At 40.1% G+C, this 14,740-nt stretch overlaps 1 protein-coding gene across 2 annotated transcripts in view; it reads left to right on the top strand.

The window, feature by feature from the left end:
• TTC1 (tetratricopeptide repeat domain 1) overlaps positions 1-14,740 on the top strand; it is a 33,056-nt gene that overhangs the window by 212 nt on the left and 18,104 nt on the right. For both annotated transcript variants that reach the window (XM_035563917.2, XM_050713560.1), the window contains exons 2-4: positions 285-635; positions 12,087-12,147; positions 14,006-14,118. In XM_035563917.2, the coding sequence (XP_035419810.1) occupies positions 294-635; positions 12,087-12,147; positions 14,006-14,118 (516 nt within the window). In that variant the 5' untranslated portion in view covers positions 285-293. The remainder of the gene's footprint in view (positions 1-284; positions 636-12,086; positions 12,148-14,005; positions 14,119-14,740) is intronic.

Raw genomic sequence — 14,740 nt, 5'->3', positions numbered from 1 at the left:
GGGCCCCGCTGCAGGACGGTCGGGGCCGGGGCTTGGGGCTTGGGGCTTGGGGCTTGACGGGGGCGTGGCGGCAGCGCGGTGCCCCCCTCAGCTGTGTGGCGGCTGGGAGGGGTGTCTGCTGGTGCCCTCCTCCCCTGGAGGGGCTATGGGTTCCTTCGGGTGATGTCACCTGTTAATAGCTCGGTTAATTAGGTGTATTTATAAGCATTTTAGGTACTTGTTTGCTGTATTGGGCTTATTTCGGGTGATTTCTTTCTCGTTTCTAAAAATCGCACCTTTCCAAGGACTCCGACATGGAAGAGTTTAAAGATGGAAGCCCACCTGAAGAATTACTTGGTCACTTAAAGCTTTCTGATCAGAAGGCATCGCAGAGCACCAGCTCGTTGGCTTCTGGCCCTAAAGATGTCCACAATCCCCAAAATATGGGAAGTGGCTATGCAGCATCTTCAGCCAAAGATCCCACGATAGCAGATGAGTGTTTCCATGACTGTCATGACTCCTTTGAGGTGAAAGAACCTATACTGGATGACGAAGGGAATATACAGAATGACGAAAATAGCACAAGGAAGCAGACAGAACTAGATGAAGAATACTTACTGGAACTAGAAAAAGATATGCCAGAGGAAGAAAAACAGGTAATTCAAAGTACCCACTTTCAGTGTCACTTCTCTGAATGGTCTGTGACCAGCATGAAAACAGACCTTTAAAACTCTTTTATGTGACTAATGTTACTGTTCCCAATTTCTTCTTGGTACCTATTATTTTGTTAGCTTTGCTTACTGTTGCTAATCATCACACTCTGTCTCAGGTTTTTATCTGCTTTCACCAGTGTGTAAGGTTGCTGTGACTTAAGACAGATTATAAGAAACAAAATTTTCCCTGTTTCACGTTGTTGAGTTTGTGTGCATTATTTGTTTTCCCCAGATTATCTGCAGAATGCTTTCCAAAAACTCAGGGGGGTATTCAGGATACTTTTGATATCTGAAAGGCTAGCTGATGTATTAGTGTTTTGGGATTAACGTTGAAATTTATCCCTATAGATGACTGAGGCTTTAAACAAAATGCTTTAACGTTTGGTTTTTGTTTGTTTTCAATGTTGGGCAAAATGTTTGGGTAACAAGCTGTGTGAGCTTGTGAGGAATAATGAAATAGGCCTGAGGGTTTGTTCAGCAGCCTCTAAAAGTGTCTATGCCACAGTAAGTCGGTGTGAACCAGTTGTTGTGACCATTAGTCAGTGGTGTCACTTGACAGACATTAGCTTTCAAGGTTCTAGGGTATTATGGTCATCATATAATTAAAAAAACTTCTTGCAACTTGAATTTGTGAACAGTGGGGAAGTAAAAATACTAAACCAAAACCTAGGTGCTGACATACAAGTCCTGTAAAACACTTGTCTATTGTGTTTCTTCCAGTTTTTGAGCACTCTACTGCTGATAAACTAGGAGGAACCAAGTTTTTATAGCTTGGCATTTTGAACAAATAACATTTCAAAGAGCTGATCCAGCCTCTTAAAACCTGATTGCATTACCCAGATGTACAGTTAATTGTACTAAAAACTGAAATATTGATGAATAATACTAGTATATTTATTGGCAATTGGGGAAAAGGTGGAGTTTTGACCTATTGTAATCTCAGATGAGGGGAAGACTTCAGCAAACTTCATTTTATAGTCCTGTAGGTGTGAATGTAAAGCCTCTAGGGAGAGAGTACCTAAAGGGGGCCTACAGGGAAGCTGGAGAGGAACTTTATCAGAGAACGTAGGGATAAAACAAGGGGTAAAGGCTTAGAACTAAAAGAGGGTAGGTTTAAGCTAGACATGAGGAAGGAATACTTTTCTGTGAGGGTGCTGAGGTCCTGATCCACGCTGCCCAGAGAAGCTGTGGCTGCCCTGTTCCTGGCAGTGCTCAAGGCCAGGCTGGATGGGGCCTTGGGGCAACCTGGTGTGGTGGGGGGTGTCCCTGCCATGGCAAGAGGGTTGGAACTTGGTGCTCTTCAAGGTCACTTCCACCCCAAACCATTCTGTGATCTTATCCCTATAAGAGGGGTAGAGTCCCTGCTGGAAGTAGGTGCACAGCTCAGATCATAGGTAGCATTGCATAACTGATCATAATGCGGGACAGAGAGAGTTGAGCAACGAATGACAGCTGACAAGAGAGGGTGGGCTCCATCTCCAGAAAGCATTACTTCACAGGGGAAGATAGCGTGCTGAATGGCTTATTTCAGAAACTCCTAAATCATCATTACCGATGGTAATGGACATGGGCTATCAAAATGAGGAAAAGAAGAAATGAAGTGTCATAACTCTTCTAAGTGCATAAAATCTGAATGTGTCAGTGAATGCGTAGGGGCTTAGTACTTTTTTTTGTACAGGAAGGCTGGTCCTTTCTTATTCTACTCACTTGATAAAGCTGTGCCACTCTTAACTGTTGACTAGCCCTGTCTATGTTGTGTAAGTAAATTACAGATGTCTGTACGTTGCCTCCAAAAAAGCTTGGAAAGAGGGAGGGGCTAGGCAGTAACTTGACTATACCATGGTCTTACTGTCAGCTAGTGTAAATAGGGAATGGTGAGCAGAAATATGCAGAGCTAAGATCACACAGGCAACCAAAAACTAAATTCTTTTTTACAAGCAAGTATAGAGAAATTTAATCGAGCTGTGGCTCAGATAGCTCACTCGCTGATAGGGTGGGCTTTCTGACCCAAATACATTGAAAACTTGCCTTTTATCTTCACCATCAGTGGCACGGTTAGTAATGTCAATGTAAACGTTCTGTGGGGTGGGAAAACTATGGAACTCATGGAGGAGAGGAACGTAGAACGCAATCTTTTTGAAATAAGAATGAAACTGAGAATAATACATGTCTTCTGGTTGACCTTGTGGAAATTACTTCATCTCTCTATGTCTCTCCCTCTGTTCTGACATCTGTAAAATGGGCATAATAATGCTCACTGGGTGTAATGCTTTGAGATTTAACAATGAAGAATTGAAAAAAAATCTCGAAGTTTTCTGGTACATGCTTTGCCTCAAAAGGGCCTGTAAAGATTATCTAGTGGAAACCCCTGCTGAAAGTTGGATCAGCTCGATCAGGCTGCACAGAACTGTGCTGACATCTCCCAGCCTGGAGATTGCACAGGCTCTACAGACCTCTGTTCCAGTGTTTAACAGCCCTCATGGTGGAATATTTTTTTCTTTGTATCTAATTAGAATTTCCTTTTTTGCAGCTTGTGACCCCTGGACGTGTTTTTTTCTGCATGCCTCCAGGAGTCTGTCCCCATTTTCTCTAGTAGCCAGGTCCCCCTGCGACACCTTTTCCTAAGCCTGGATGGACTCAGTTCTCATAGGCAGGCTGCTTTGGTAGTGTCTCCGGTGTCCTGACTGTCCTGGGGGCCTTGTACTGGACTCCATCCAGGAAGTCAATGTTTTTTTTCTTGTATGGAGGATCAGGAAGGGAGAACACCATCAGCAGACACTCTCCAGATGCAGTCTATCATGTTGCCCTTGCATGTTTTCCGGTTTAGATTAAAAAGTCCCTTTTTCTTACCTGTATTGACTGCTGGTGTGGCAAGGGTTATTGTGAGCATGAGTAACGATGAGGCTTGAAGGCAGTTTGAGAGATTCACAGACAAAATGCTAAACTTTCAGGGTGAAAATGATGTCAGAGTTTTAAGCACCAGAAAGAGAAACAGGCCTGGAAGTGTGGTGTCATAGCTTTTGTGCTTCTCTTGTTTTTGTTGTATCGTTAGGTAATCATTTAATTTCTCACAATAACTTTTGCCCTCTGTAACGTGAGCAAAAGAATGTTGGATACTTACATTCTGCTTTCTTCCATTCTCCATTGGAAGATGCTGTGGAAGTACAAAATAATAATCGTTTAAAGCTGGAGAGATTTTTTTAGAGAAAGAATTGGCAGCTGCAGATATCTTTCTGCAAGATGAGATATCTTTCTAATTTTTATTTTCAGTGGCAGTGAGAGGTTATGCCCTTCAGCTTGGTTTACAATTACACTTAATGAATTGGAGAGAATCCATCTTGTAGCATCACCATAGCTATTAGATTAGCAATGTTTGTAGTGTGAACTTTATGTTCCTTAGAGAGCTTTCTAAGTGTGTAAGCAGTCTTTAAAATACATCTTTTTTTTTCTGCAACAATATATTGTTGGTATCTGTTACAAGTACAGCTTGAGAAATCCAGAAATGAGAGATAAATTAGAAGCTTGCAGCAGGTGTTATGACTACTGAAGTAATCTCTTAGCACGCTCTTACTTGACATCACTGTATATTTTCTGGTTAGAAAAAACATGGGGATGGATTATTTCCTGAATTCCCACTCTTCATTTTCTTTATAATACTTAGAACTGTTGTTTAAAATTATTTTAGAAAGTGAAACCTTGTATATTTTTGTTACAAGGAAAATCTGTTAAATGATGCCGGTTCTAAGAAAAAAAATACTTCTGTTATGGTCCTCAGGCAGCTGTTGCACATCCATTTATTCAATTTTTTTAAAATATTTTTAATCACAAATTACTCAAAAGGATTTTCTTGAGAAGAAGGGCAATATGATTTTCTTGCAGCTGAAGAAAATGAGGCAGAAATATTCAGAACCTGTTTATTTGATAGTATTCCTAGGTTGTGACTATATGCTCAGCAGCAGTTCTCTGTTTGCTGCTTCAGCAGTCCTTGATCAGTTATTCTGAACCCCTGCTGCCTCCCTCACTGTGCCAGCACACCTCTCCCTGTGAATGTGCAGTGAACCAGTTACGGGGACTGATTCAGATGGGGGGAAAAAAGCCTGTATTTTTAGATCACAGGCAACGCTGCTGAGAGTAGGCATCAAACTGAAGTCTCATGATGGCATTTACGTACAGAGTAGATGGATTTTTCTTTGATTAGACTACTTGCCCAACCAAGAGGAAGTTGTGTTAACGGTGGTTGCAACACCAACCATAAATTATATACTCAAAATACTTGTAACAAGAGCTGGATGTTAGCCCTGCTCAAATCAAATTATGGAGTATATAAACCTTTGTAGTTTCTTAACTAAATACACTGTTTTTGAGCGGTTTTAATAAATTGGTACTCCTGAGCAGTGTTGTCGTATAACTAGGCTGTAGAAAAAGACTAATTTATTCTGGAGATGCGGGAACAGATTTTAGTCCTTGCACTGTGTGTTTATGCACGTCCTTTGTGTAGCACAGTAGCAGCTCCGAGTAAAAATTCTCACTTACGCAGAAGCTGCTGAGGAGATGAAAGGGAAGGAGCAAGTGGCTGTGTATTTTCTCTGAATTATGTTTCAGGAGCCCTTTATAGTGAGAATTCTGATTTTAAGTAATAAGAATTATTTCCAGGGAAGCAGTAGGATGACATAAGAAGTTTCTTCTGCACAATGAAGTAAAATAAAAACGGGAAGGAAAGAGTTTATTAAGACATGAACCTGCAAGAAAAATTCTTAAAAAGCAGAAGTAGCTTAGAACAGAGTCGGGTTACTTGCTTGGACTTGGAAGTCTGAGCTTTTTAAGAATTATACAGCCTGAAACGAAATTCTCTTTTATAAGATTTTTTAAGTATGCTTATTGCTATCTCAGCAGAGGCACTGAGCAGTAAATTGCTTTTGATGCATTACGGACAGATTTTCTGGTTAGTTGTCACTGACATTGATGGCTTTGACGTTGGTCTAGTCTGCAGAATTAATCAGAGGACACCCAGCAGCTGTTACTTGGTAATTTTTTCAGTCTGACCTGGTCCTCTTCTGGAGGGACACCCATTAATTATGAGTTTATCCAGCAGCAGCGTTCTGAATCCCTCACGCTCTTCCGTCATGACAGATGTTGCTTGTTTTTCAGGCCTTGTCTGGCAAAGACTTAAGCACCTGGCCTAGGAAGCTCTCATGGATATAGAACATTCCTTTCTAGCTGCTGTAAGGCCTGCAATAAATATGTAATATTCCTCAAAAGCACTCGTCTTCTTTGGGCTGTTGCGTGTGCATTAGAGCTACAGCTGTCTGTTACCATGCTCATCTGCTATTTTAACTTCAGGAAAAGTCAGCAAGATGAGGAGCACAGCTCTAGTAGAGGAGTTTCTTCATTAGTGTTGTTAGCAACTCTGTGAGAATTAAGTAAAACCAACCTTTGAGAAATATTTTTTTGAGTTATACATGAGATATATTCAGTTCTGGTCTAAACAGTAAATCTTTTTTTTTCCCCAGAAATTCTAGGATGTGTTAGAGAAGATCTCTGTCCTCATCAAGAAACTTCCTTTAAACTGCTCGCCTCTTCACCCTTTCCTTCCCCATGCCTCAGGTTGATCCCATTGTTCTTCCATAAGTTATAGCTTCTGTATAGAATTTGCTTTTTCAGGGGCTGAAGAACTGATCTGGGATTTCTGAGATAACTTCTCGAGTAAAGTCCTTTGTTTCAGTATTCGATGTTTTCCTAGTTCCAGGTATCTGCCCAATATGGTATAGTAACCTTGGCTGTGGAAGTTCAGCTGTTTCATCTGCAGTAGTTACAAAATACAAGGTAAGGTACAAAGTGGAAGAGAAGATGCAAAGAAGTACGTCAAAATTTGGAGCAGACCTCAGGTGTTGGTCACTTAGAGATGGTCTTAGAACTTTTCAGGAAGAATGAGGTGGTTGGACCAAAGCCAGATAATTAATGAGACAATGCAGCTGACTGTACAGCACTTGTTAACACTTCTAATCAGCATTCAAAATTATCTTGCATAGCAATAAAACTTGCAAGACAATTGGGTTTTGAAGGGGTCACAATGCAATTGTGTGGAAATATAATTAAAGGTGATTCCCCTATTAAAATGACCTACTTTAGTAACCTGAATCCTATATGCAGTACAGCAGTAACACTAGATATGTTGTTGCTTTGGTCAAATCAGAGTAAAAAATTGCTGGACTAAAATGGCCCTGTCTGATGGTTTTAAAAATAGAACAAAACATCCTGTTTTATTTTCTGAGTTAAAGCACATCTGAAAAGTCTGTCTGTATCTGCTAGAGTAGTTAATTCCAAGTGCTGGTGAGAAGAACCTGGGTAAAGTCTGCAGTTATAGTCTCCCTATGAGATTCAGAGTTTCAGTTGCATTTATAAACTTTAAAAAAAAGTCTCTGGCAATTTAATAGAGTGAAAAATTATACCTTTGGTTTTCTTGCAGTGCTGCTGTTGTTATGCTTATATTCCATTTTGCATTTCTCTGGAAGTTGCTGATACTGTCGAATCGAGACCTTTGGTTTAGAAAACTGAGAGGCTTGTGCATGACTGAAGGTTTTCACTCGTGGTGATTGATTAAGTGGTCAGCTTTGCTTTTCTACCGGAGGCTGTTGCCTCTGGAGCAGGAATGACAGGCTGGCACTCAGGAATAGGCACAGGTTTCAGTCTGGCACACTAACTTAAAGTGACTGCTGCTGGTGGATGTGCCCTATTGTTTCTGTAAGTGCTGCTTACAGTTTCAGGAGAAGGTAGTGATTGGCAACAGAAAGACTAAATCCATCTTTACCACAAAGTTATAATGAGCAGGAATTGGGCAGTCTAGCAATACCAATTACTCTACCTCTTGAGCGGAGAGGACAGATTTGGCACAGTTTTCAAGTGACAACTCTAACCAGTTTTGAGAGATTTGAGTGACTACAACCTTAAATTGAAGTTCCTTAAACGCATGTGATACAGCAATAACTTCACAAAACTGCAGGGGGAAGCAGATGACTGCTAATAGGTGGCTTACAACTAGAAGTGGTATTTGAAGCTGAAAAATATATTCCTTATCTGTTTAAATTGCTTGCTTCCACAGACCCTTTGAACCCCAGTAATTTTAAATGACTGCTGCTGGATGCCCGTATGTAAGGGTTTACGAGATGCAGATGTGCATTGTCACCCTGTATAAATAGCCTGGGAGAGGAGAAAGTATGCTTGCTGCTCTTCACGAAACTGGAGCCAGGAACAGTTCCCTTGCAAAGTTAAATCAATTGATCAAATAAAATTCATAGGAACAGCCAGAGGAAGCGTGCTAGGAAGCATTACAAACAGTGGGTATTCAACCTCCCGCTCTCACCAGCTATATTTAGGGATTTCATTGCCAGCACTGTTATTATATTGGTTCCTTCCAAAGTAAACAGCAAAAATGTGTAGGTTGCTCTCTCCCTAATACTTGAATAATGCTTTAATTTATTTAACTGTGAGCTTTTTGGCAGAGAAGCTGAAGCTAAAGGACTGCATTTGATGATGGTCTTTTTTTTTTTTGAATTGTTGTACTGTATTGTCAGAAGACCAAGCTGTCTTCTCGCGTTACTTCAGATCAGGCCTTAATTCTCTTCACCTCTTGCTTGCCAAGCAGGTTTAGGTTACGATCCTAATTTCTTCAGAATATGGATGATTGTAATTCAGCATCCAAATCTGTAAACCTTTATAATCAGATCACTTAAGAACTATGGTTTTAGTTAAATACAGTTATTTTTCCTCGTGGTTAAAAAAGAAAATGTACATCAAAAATTAATGCCTGCCACTTGGAATTTGTCATCTTAAAATTTGCAAAAAGCAATACAAAAGGTTTCACATCTTTTGAATGGCAGAGGATCTTAAAGGAGTGTAAGTTGGGGAAGTTGTGACTGATGCCGTGCTTGTATGTGAGCAGCCTGTGGGAATGTAGTGGGTCAAGATCTTTGTTCCTGAGGCAGAGCATTCGAGGAGTTCAGTCTGACCTACTTCCCTCACCAAGGAACGGGTAGCCTGCCCTGCAGCTACTTAAATCTTTTGCTGAAAAATGAGTGGGTGGGGACACGGAAATGACATCGTGCAAAATGTGTCCCAAGGACAAGTCACTTGCAATTTTTTCCTCTCTGGGCTGATATGATCACAGTAAACTGATGACCAGTCCATCAAAGCTGGAAATGCAGCATACTGAGCGAAGAGGTTGTATTTTCTAAAGCTGCTTTATTTCTTTTAATTCTGAATTTGAATAGAAGATTCCAACAGTATTAATTTGAGCAGCACACACTCCAAGAATCCATTCAAATTAAATGTAAATTAATCCAGAATAGTTATCTTTCTGCTGCTTTTGTATTGTGACTTTCTGTTAAAGAAATGCATACATGTGCAGGAACACGTTATGTATTTCTCTCACAAATACATTGTGTGCTTTAGAGGCTAGTGCATTTAGGCTGTGACTTCTAATATGTATGCTTTGACATCCTGTGCATTTGCTTTTAGGGGATGATAGTCAGCTACTACGTCTCGCCAATGGGTCACGCTCCCAGTGCAAATACAGAACGATGCATGAGGTACTCTGCAGACTTCACCTTTTTTGAAAACACAATGAAAACTTGTACAGTCTGGAAGTTAAGTAACAGCCTGAAGCACGTAATACAGGAATATGAAGATGTTGGTGAAGCTGCAGCAGAAATACTGGTTTTGAAGCAGGACTGCATTGCTTGCATAGCTGCTTTCCAGGGAGCTGAGTAAGCTGCAAAGCCAAATAAGGTTTTCTTGCCAGAGCCGCTGAGACACGCTTAGACAACACCTTTTCTGGGCAAATAGTCAAAGTGACTGCGAGACACTCGCTGACATTTGTATGGCTGTAACAGTTCTGTGGCTAATGGTCCCATTCCCTTCCAGTTTGTGAAGCTGGATTTGCGAGCAAGAGGAGATATCAAAGAAGAGGCTTTCAGGCGAGGAGAGTTGAATGAATCTGCTTCCCAGTGTGACAGCCCTTAAACTCCTCAATTGCTCAGGACTTCTGTTTGCCTATGTTTCCCCAGCAAATGTGGCCATACCTTGGTCGTCTGTGCTGTTGAGACTCTAGCTCACAATCTTCTTGACTGTCTGAGAAGGAATCCCAGGATTCAAAACTTTTTTTTTAATTCCTATTTTTTAAGCTTAGTCTCTTGAAGCCTCCTTGCTTCAAAACAGTTCTTAGAATTGAATACTTGACTGGGATAAACATAAACTCTTTTGTAGTATTTTTAATAAAATGAAAGAAAGTCATAGAATCATAGAATATTCTGAGTTGGAAAGGACCCATAAGGATCATCAAGTCCAACTGTTAATTATCCAAGTGGTAATGCAGGTAAAGCTTTTCATCCAGTATCCCCTGATTTTTAGGGTTTCTGCATCAGGAGTACCACAACCATGCTGTAGTTCTCATAGGAAAAATTCTTTTGTTACATTGCATGCAACCTGACCTTATGCAACAGTGAATCAGTTAATAGCACTTAAAGGCCAGTTCTAAATAGGTCATGAGCAATGAAGTCAGTAGGGCTGGTGTTTCAAGCGTTCCTTATCTTGGATGAGGATTGTCTCTGTAGATTTCTCAGCTTTTCCAGTAAGATCATCATCTCCAAACCTGCTCTGTGCTGTTCACTGGTGTGAAAATGACCTCTGTTGTGCAAATTTCCACTCAATGTGCATTCAGGATGTTTTAAAAATGTATTTCTGTGGAGAGACAAATGAGTGCGTAGCAGTGACCTTGCCGGAGTGGTTCTGTCGAGCATTTCCCAAGTTTGGGTGCAGCTTTCAAATGTAGCTGTGTATTCCCTGTGCTGAGCAGCCAAGTCCCACATATATATGAAGAACGTGCGCTTTTAATGCAGTTGGTGCTGTAAGTGCTCAAATTCGTTCCTATGCTCATAGTCAGAAAGCACTGACTGGCTTGGGTGTGCTGGCGCAAGTGACATTGTGGAAGGACCAGCGTAGATCTGGCATTGCACCCGGGAGGAAAGCAGATTTCTAAGTGGTGATGTGTGTTTTGTCCACCATGTGTTGTTTTTTTTAAGGTGAGGAGCAGTGAGTATTAGAGAATGTTTTAATAGGAGATGGGAAAAAAATTACTGATCTAATCACGTATCAAAAGGGTCAGATGAGATTTTAGTGTGTAGTTGTGCGTGTGACCACCGAGTGCCACTTCTCTCAAGCCTACCTTTTAGAGCACTGTGATCTGTTATTACGAAGATGGTAACAGTGGTCAAGTGAATTACTTTCCAAAAGCAATAAAAGTAAGAGGAGAGAACCTCTGATTTTGTATTGTTTGTCAGTTACTTGGCATAGCTGTGAGATGGTGCAGTGCTCCACGGTACTATATTTAGCTGTTTCCAAGGAGATGTTCTGTGCGATATTGATAATTGCATTAATCCTTGATTTACAGAATCTGCAGGGAAGGAAACTGTTCCTTTTCCTAGTGTTGGCTTTTTAATTGCTCAGTGATCTGTAATTTATAGCCACCTTCATTTAAGTCCTTTTGTGCATGCATGTTTTGGGGGCAAAGTCAGCAGTCAAATTATTTTTTTAACCATAGAAATGACTCGAACGTGAGCATTGCTGCTTGTTGATATTGTCTTTCTTACAGTGCTTTGTTTTTACTTCTGTGAGGTACATCTGCATGTGGAAGGCTTCTCTTTGTAAGAGATGGCTTTATGACATCCTGTATTTTCAGTGGCAGAGGCTAAGAGCATTCACGTCAACTTTGCTTGTGCCAAGAGTATGGTTAAGATATTCATGGATGAGAACACAACTCTGCTTAGCGTGTGCAATTTTCACTGTGCAGCAGAACAATCTTCCTGTCTCAGGCTCTGATGGCTTATTCACTTTGCATAAGAAATCTTTAGGGGCACTATTATCCATGGACCTGCTTCTGATTCAGTAAGCTCAACGTGCTTTGTACATCTCTGGAGGTAACTGAATTTCTGAGGTAGAATGATTTCAAACAAAAGTTTTTTGAGACTTTACATCTAAAATGAATGCTACGTAGTTGAGCTACGCTGAATTCAGTTGAATTGGAAAGGAATTAAGAAGCAAGCAAACAGCTAAAAAGCTAGCATACTGGTTTAAACCATATAATTCACTATGAATGCTCTTTGTGCATAGTGTTGTTAATGAACTAGAGCTTTTTAACTGCTTCATTGGTATACTCCAGTGTTTTATGGATCTATAAAGTATATCATGCCACAGTAAATGCAAGCAAGTGATCTTGGTACTAGTTAAAATTCTTCAGGTTATATTCTATTCTGATTTCCATTCATAGCTTATCTGGAACTACAGCTGACCTACTTGTTCATTTCAATTAAATACTTTGAGACGTTGTCTCTTCTTTTGTAGAAAAGAAGAAAGGAGAGCACAACACTGAAGGAGAAAGGAAATGAGCAGTTCAAGAAAGGAGGTATGTTGATAATCTTTTAATATCGTGTGCAAGTTAGAGAATCTCGAATTAATACTTCACCATTATGGTGATATTGCAGAAAACCCATAGGAAGATCTCGCACCTATCATTGTTCAAAGTTACCATCTATATCATTTTTTCACCCAGCTCTAGGGAACAGAAAGAGAGAGACTTCCTTAAGAGTTAAGTTTAAATCACAAAAACTTGGATTGCTAAAGCAGGTTTCTCATGAAAGCTGCGTTTAAATCCAAGAACATGATACAGAATTGATTGCCTTCCAAGTGCCAAGGTTTTTTCTCCTAATCAAAAAAGGCTTCCACCAGATTGAGTTCTGCTAATGCAATTGCTTAGAATTGATGGAGGCTCAGTGGCTCAATAACTCTCATAGCTTTGTACCTTTGTATGTTTCTTTGTATCCACTGGCCCTTTTCTTTCTTTGTACATTGTATGTGTGTACATCTCTATATATATACTATATATTGTGTGTGTGTATATATACATGCGAGCATCTCTATGCATATATGTGTATATCTTTATATATGTAGAGATGTACACACATACATATATATGCATAGATATATAGATCAATATATAGATACATATTTTTAAAAAATCTAGAGGTGTGCAAACTTCTAGCTTACACTGGAACTTGATATGTTGTAAACATAGTTAATCTGTAACAACAGGTCTGCAGTAAATAACAATACCAATGATTTTAGTTAAAGCACATGAAGGGAGAAGGGATTTTGACCCCTACCATTCATGTAATGTTCTGATGGTTAGAGGATTTTCAAAGAAACAAGGAAATGTACATTAATGCTTCCCTCAGTCAACAGGGTTACACAAATGATTAACTTCTGCTTCCCAGAAGCATATCCTGATAACCAGACAGTGGTCTTCCTGCTGGAGGTCTCTAAGAGAGCAAGATCGCTGGGGAATGGTTTACCAATTCAGGCAAGTGTCAGAGCAGGCAGGAAGGAGCTGCTGGGACTATGGAAGTAGCAAGCCTGTAATATTGGCTCAGTCATCTTTTTGAGATCTTATCTATAGCCTTTTCCTGAAAAATTCTTTGGCAGATGTGTTCAGTTTGCCTGTGCTGCTGATGCCTGTCAAATTGCTTACTGATCAGAAATGAACGACCTTTTAAGCACCTGTATGGTTGCTGGCTAACATGCAGAAAGAATTGCTCTGCTTTGAGGAGAATGCATTTGTCAGCTGGCAGGGCATTGTTCAGGGTCACTATAGGGCCTTTTCGTTCTTTGACTCTACCATTATTGGAAAACAACTTAATAATCTCATGTGCTTTATCACTGGTCTGTGCTTTAGATCAGACATGAAGATGGACGACCTTCAGGTGCCAGTTGATAGGTTTGTGGTGACTGACCTTTAAGTCAGTCGTTGAAGATACTGTGACAAATGAGATATTTCCCTAGCTGCTGTGAGCAGGTATTGGTGCAATAACACATCCCAGCACGTGTTTCCTTTCAGATCAAGGATACATTTCAACTGAAAAGATTCAACCCCTAAGGCTGGTGGTACCCTCTGAACAAAAAGGATGAAACAGATTCGGGTGTGAGCACAGCATGCTGCAATAGTGACGCTGAGCACAGGACTACTTTTCTGCTCCTATGAGGATGCTGATTTTAAAAAATAATTGGTTGTCATTGATACAAGTAGTAGCCAGTAGTGTACTTTGTCAGAAAGCAGCTACTGATTCTGACCACTGCTTTAAATACCGCACCATATATTGAGAAAGGTTTCCAAAGAAATTCTAGCCATATGATTCACTGACCATACTGGCATTTGAAATAAATGATCTGTGGTTTTTTGTTGTTTCTTTTCCCTATTGCATCTGCAGACTATGGAGAGGCAGAAGACTCATATACGAAGGCTCTGCGGATTTGTCCAGCCTGCTTCCAGAAAGATAGGGCTGTTTTGTTTTCAAACAGAGCTGCTGCAAAAATGAAGCAGGTGAATATCTTTTTTATGAAATGACAATTATTGTTTATATGTCAAATGAAATTATGAAGTAATTAGGGATGCATAAAGGAGGGGAAAGGAATTAAACTGTTTGCAGGCTTTGTTTGTACATTCCCTCGTGCTCCCAGTAGAAATGCTGGTACACTTGATTTTACTGAGGATTAATTCAAAACTGAAAGTTGCAATTGGAGCAGCTGTTCAAAGTTGCTTTGCTGTATTATATTTAAAACTGTTTTTTGTTTCAAATAAATTCAAAGTTCTTGTGGAACAGATGTGTTCAAGTGTGTTTAATGTATACAGACCCATGTATTAGATTGTCTAGAAGTGTAACTAGGTAGTATTTGTTTTTAAATCATTTTTTTATCCAGGTTTTCAAAACCTGGGTAGTCAGACTTGTCTTCAGATAATTGGTTCAGATGCTTTCAGGCATAAATAGGGCTTCCTATGACTTTACTAATTCAGTTAGCGTGCTTCCTTCACAGTTGCTAGATAGCAGCATGGACCCTATGTAATAGGGCACTGTCCCGAGAGAATGGCTACAGCTGTCTTATCTATTTTCTATTCTATGTCCAGGGACAGATGCCCACGTGTTTCCAGAATCTGAAATGTACTG

The sequence above is a fragment of the Cygnus atratus genome, chromosome 14 (genome assembly GCF_013377495.2).
Source record: "Cygnus atratus isolate AKBS03 ecotype Queensland, Australia chromosome 14, CAtr_DNAZoo_HiC_assembly, whole genome shotgun sequence".
NCBI lineage: Eukaryota > Metazoa > Chordata > Aves > Anseriformes > Anatidae > Cygnus > Cygnus atratus.
The sequence above is the reverse complement of the archived record's forward strand: the minus strand, read 5'-3'. Positions and strand labels throughout refer to the sequence as shown.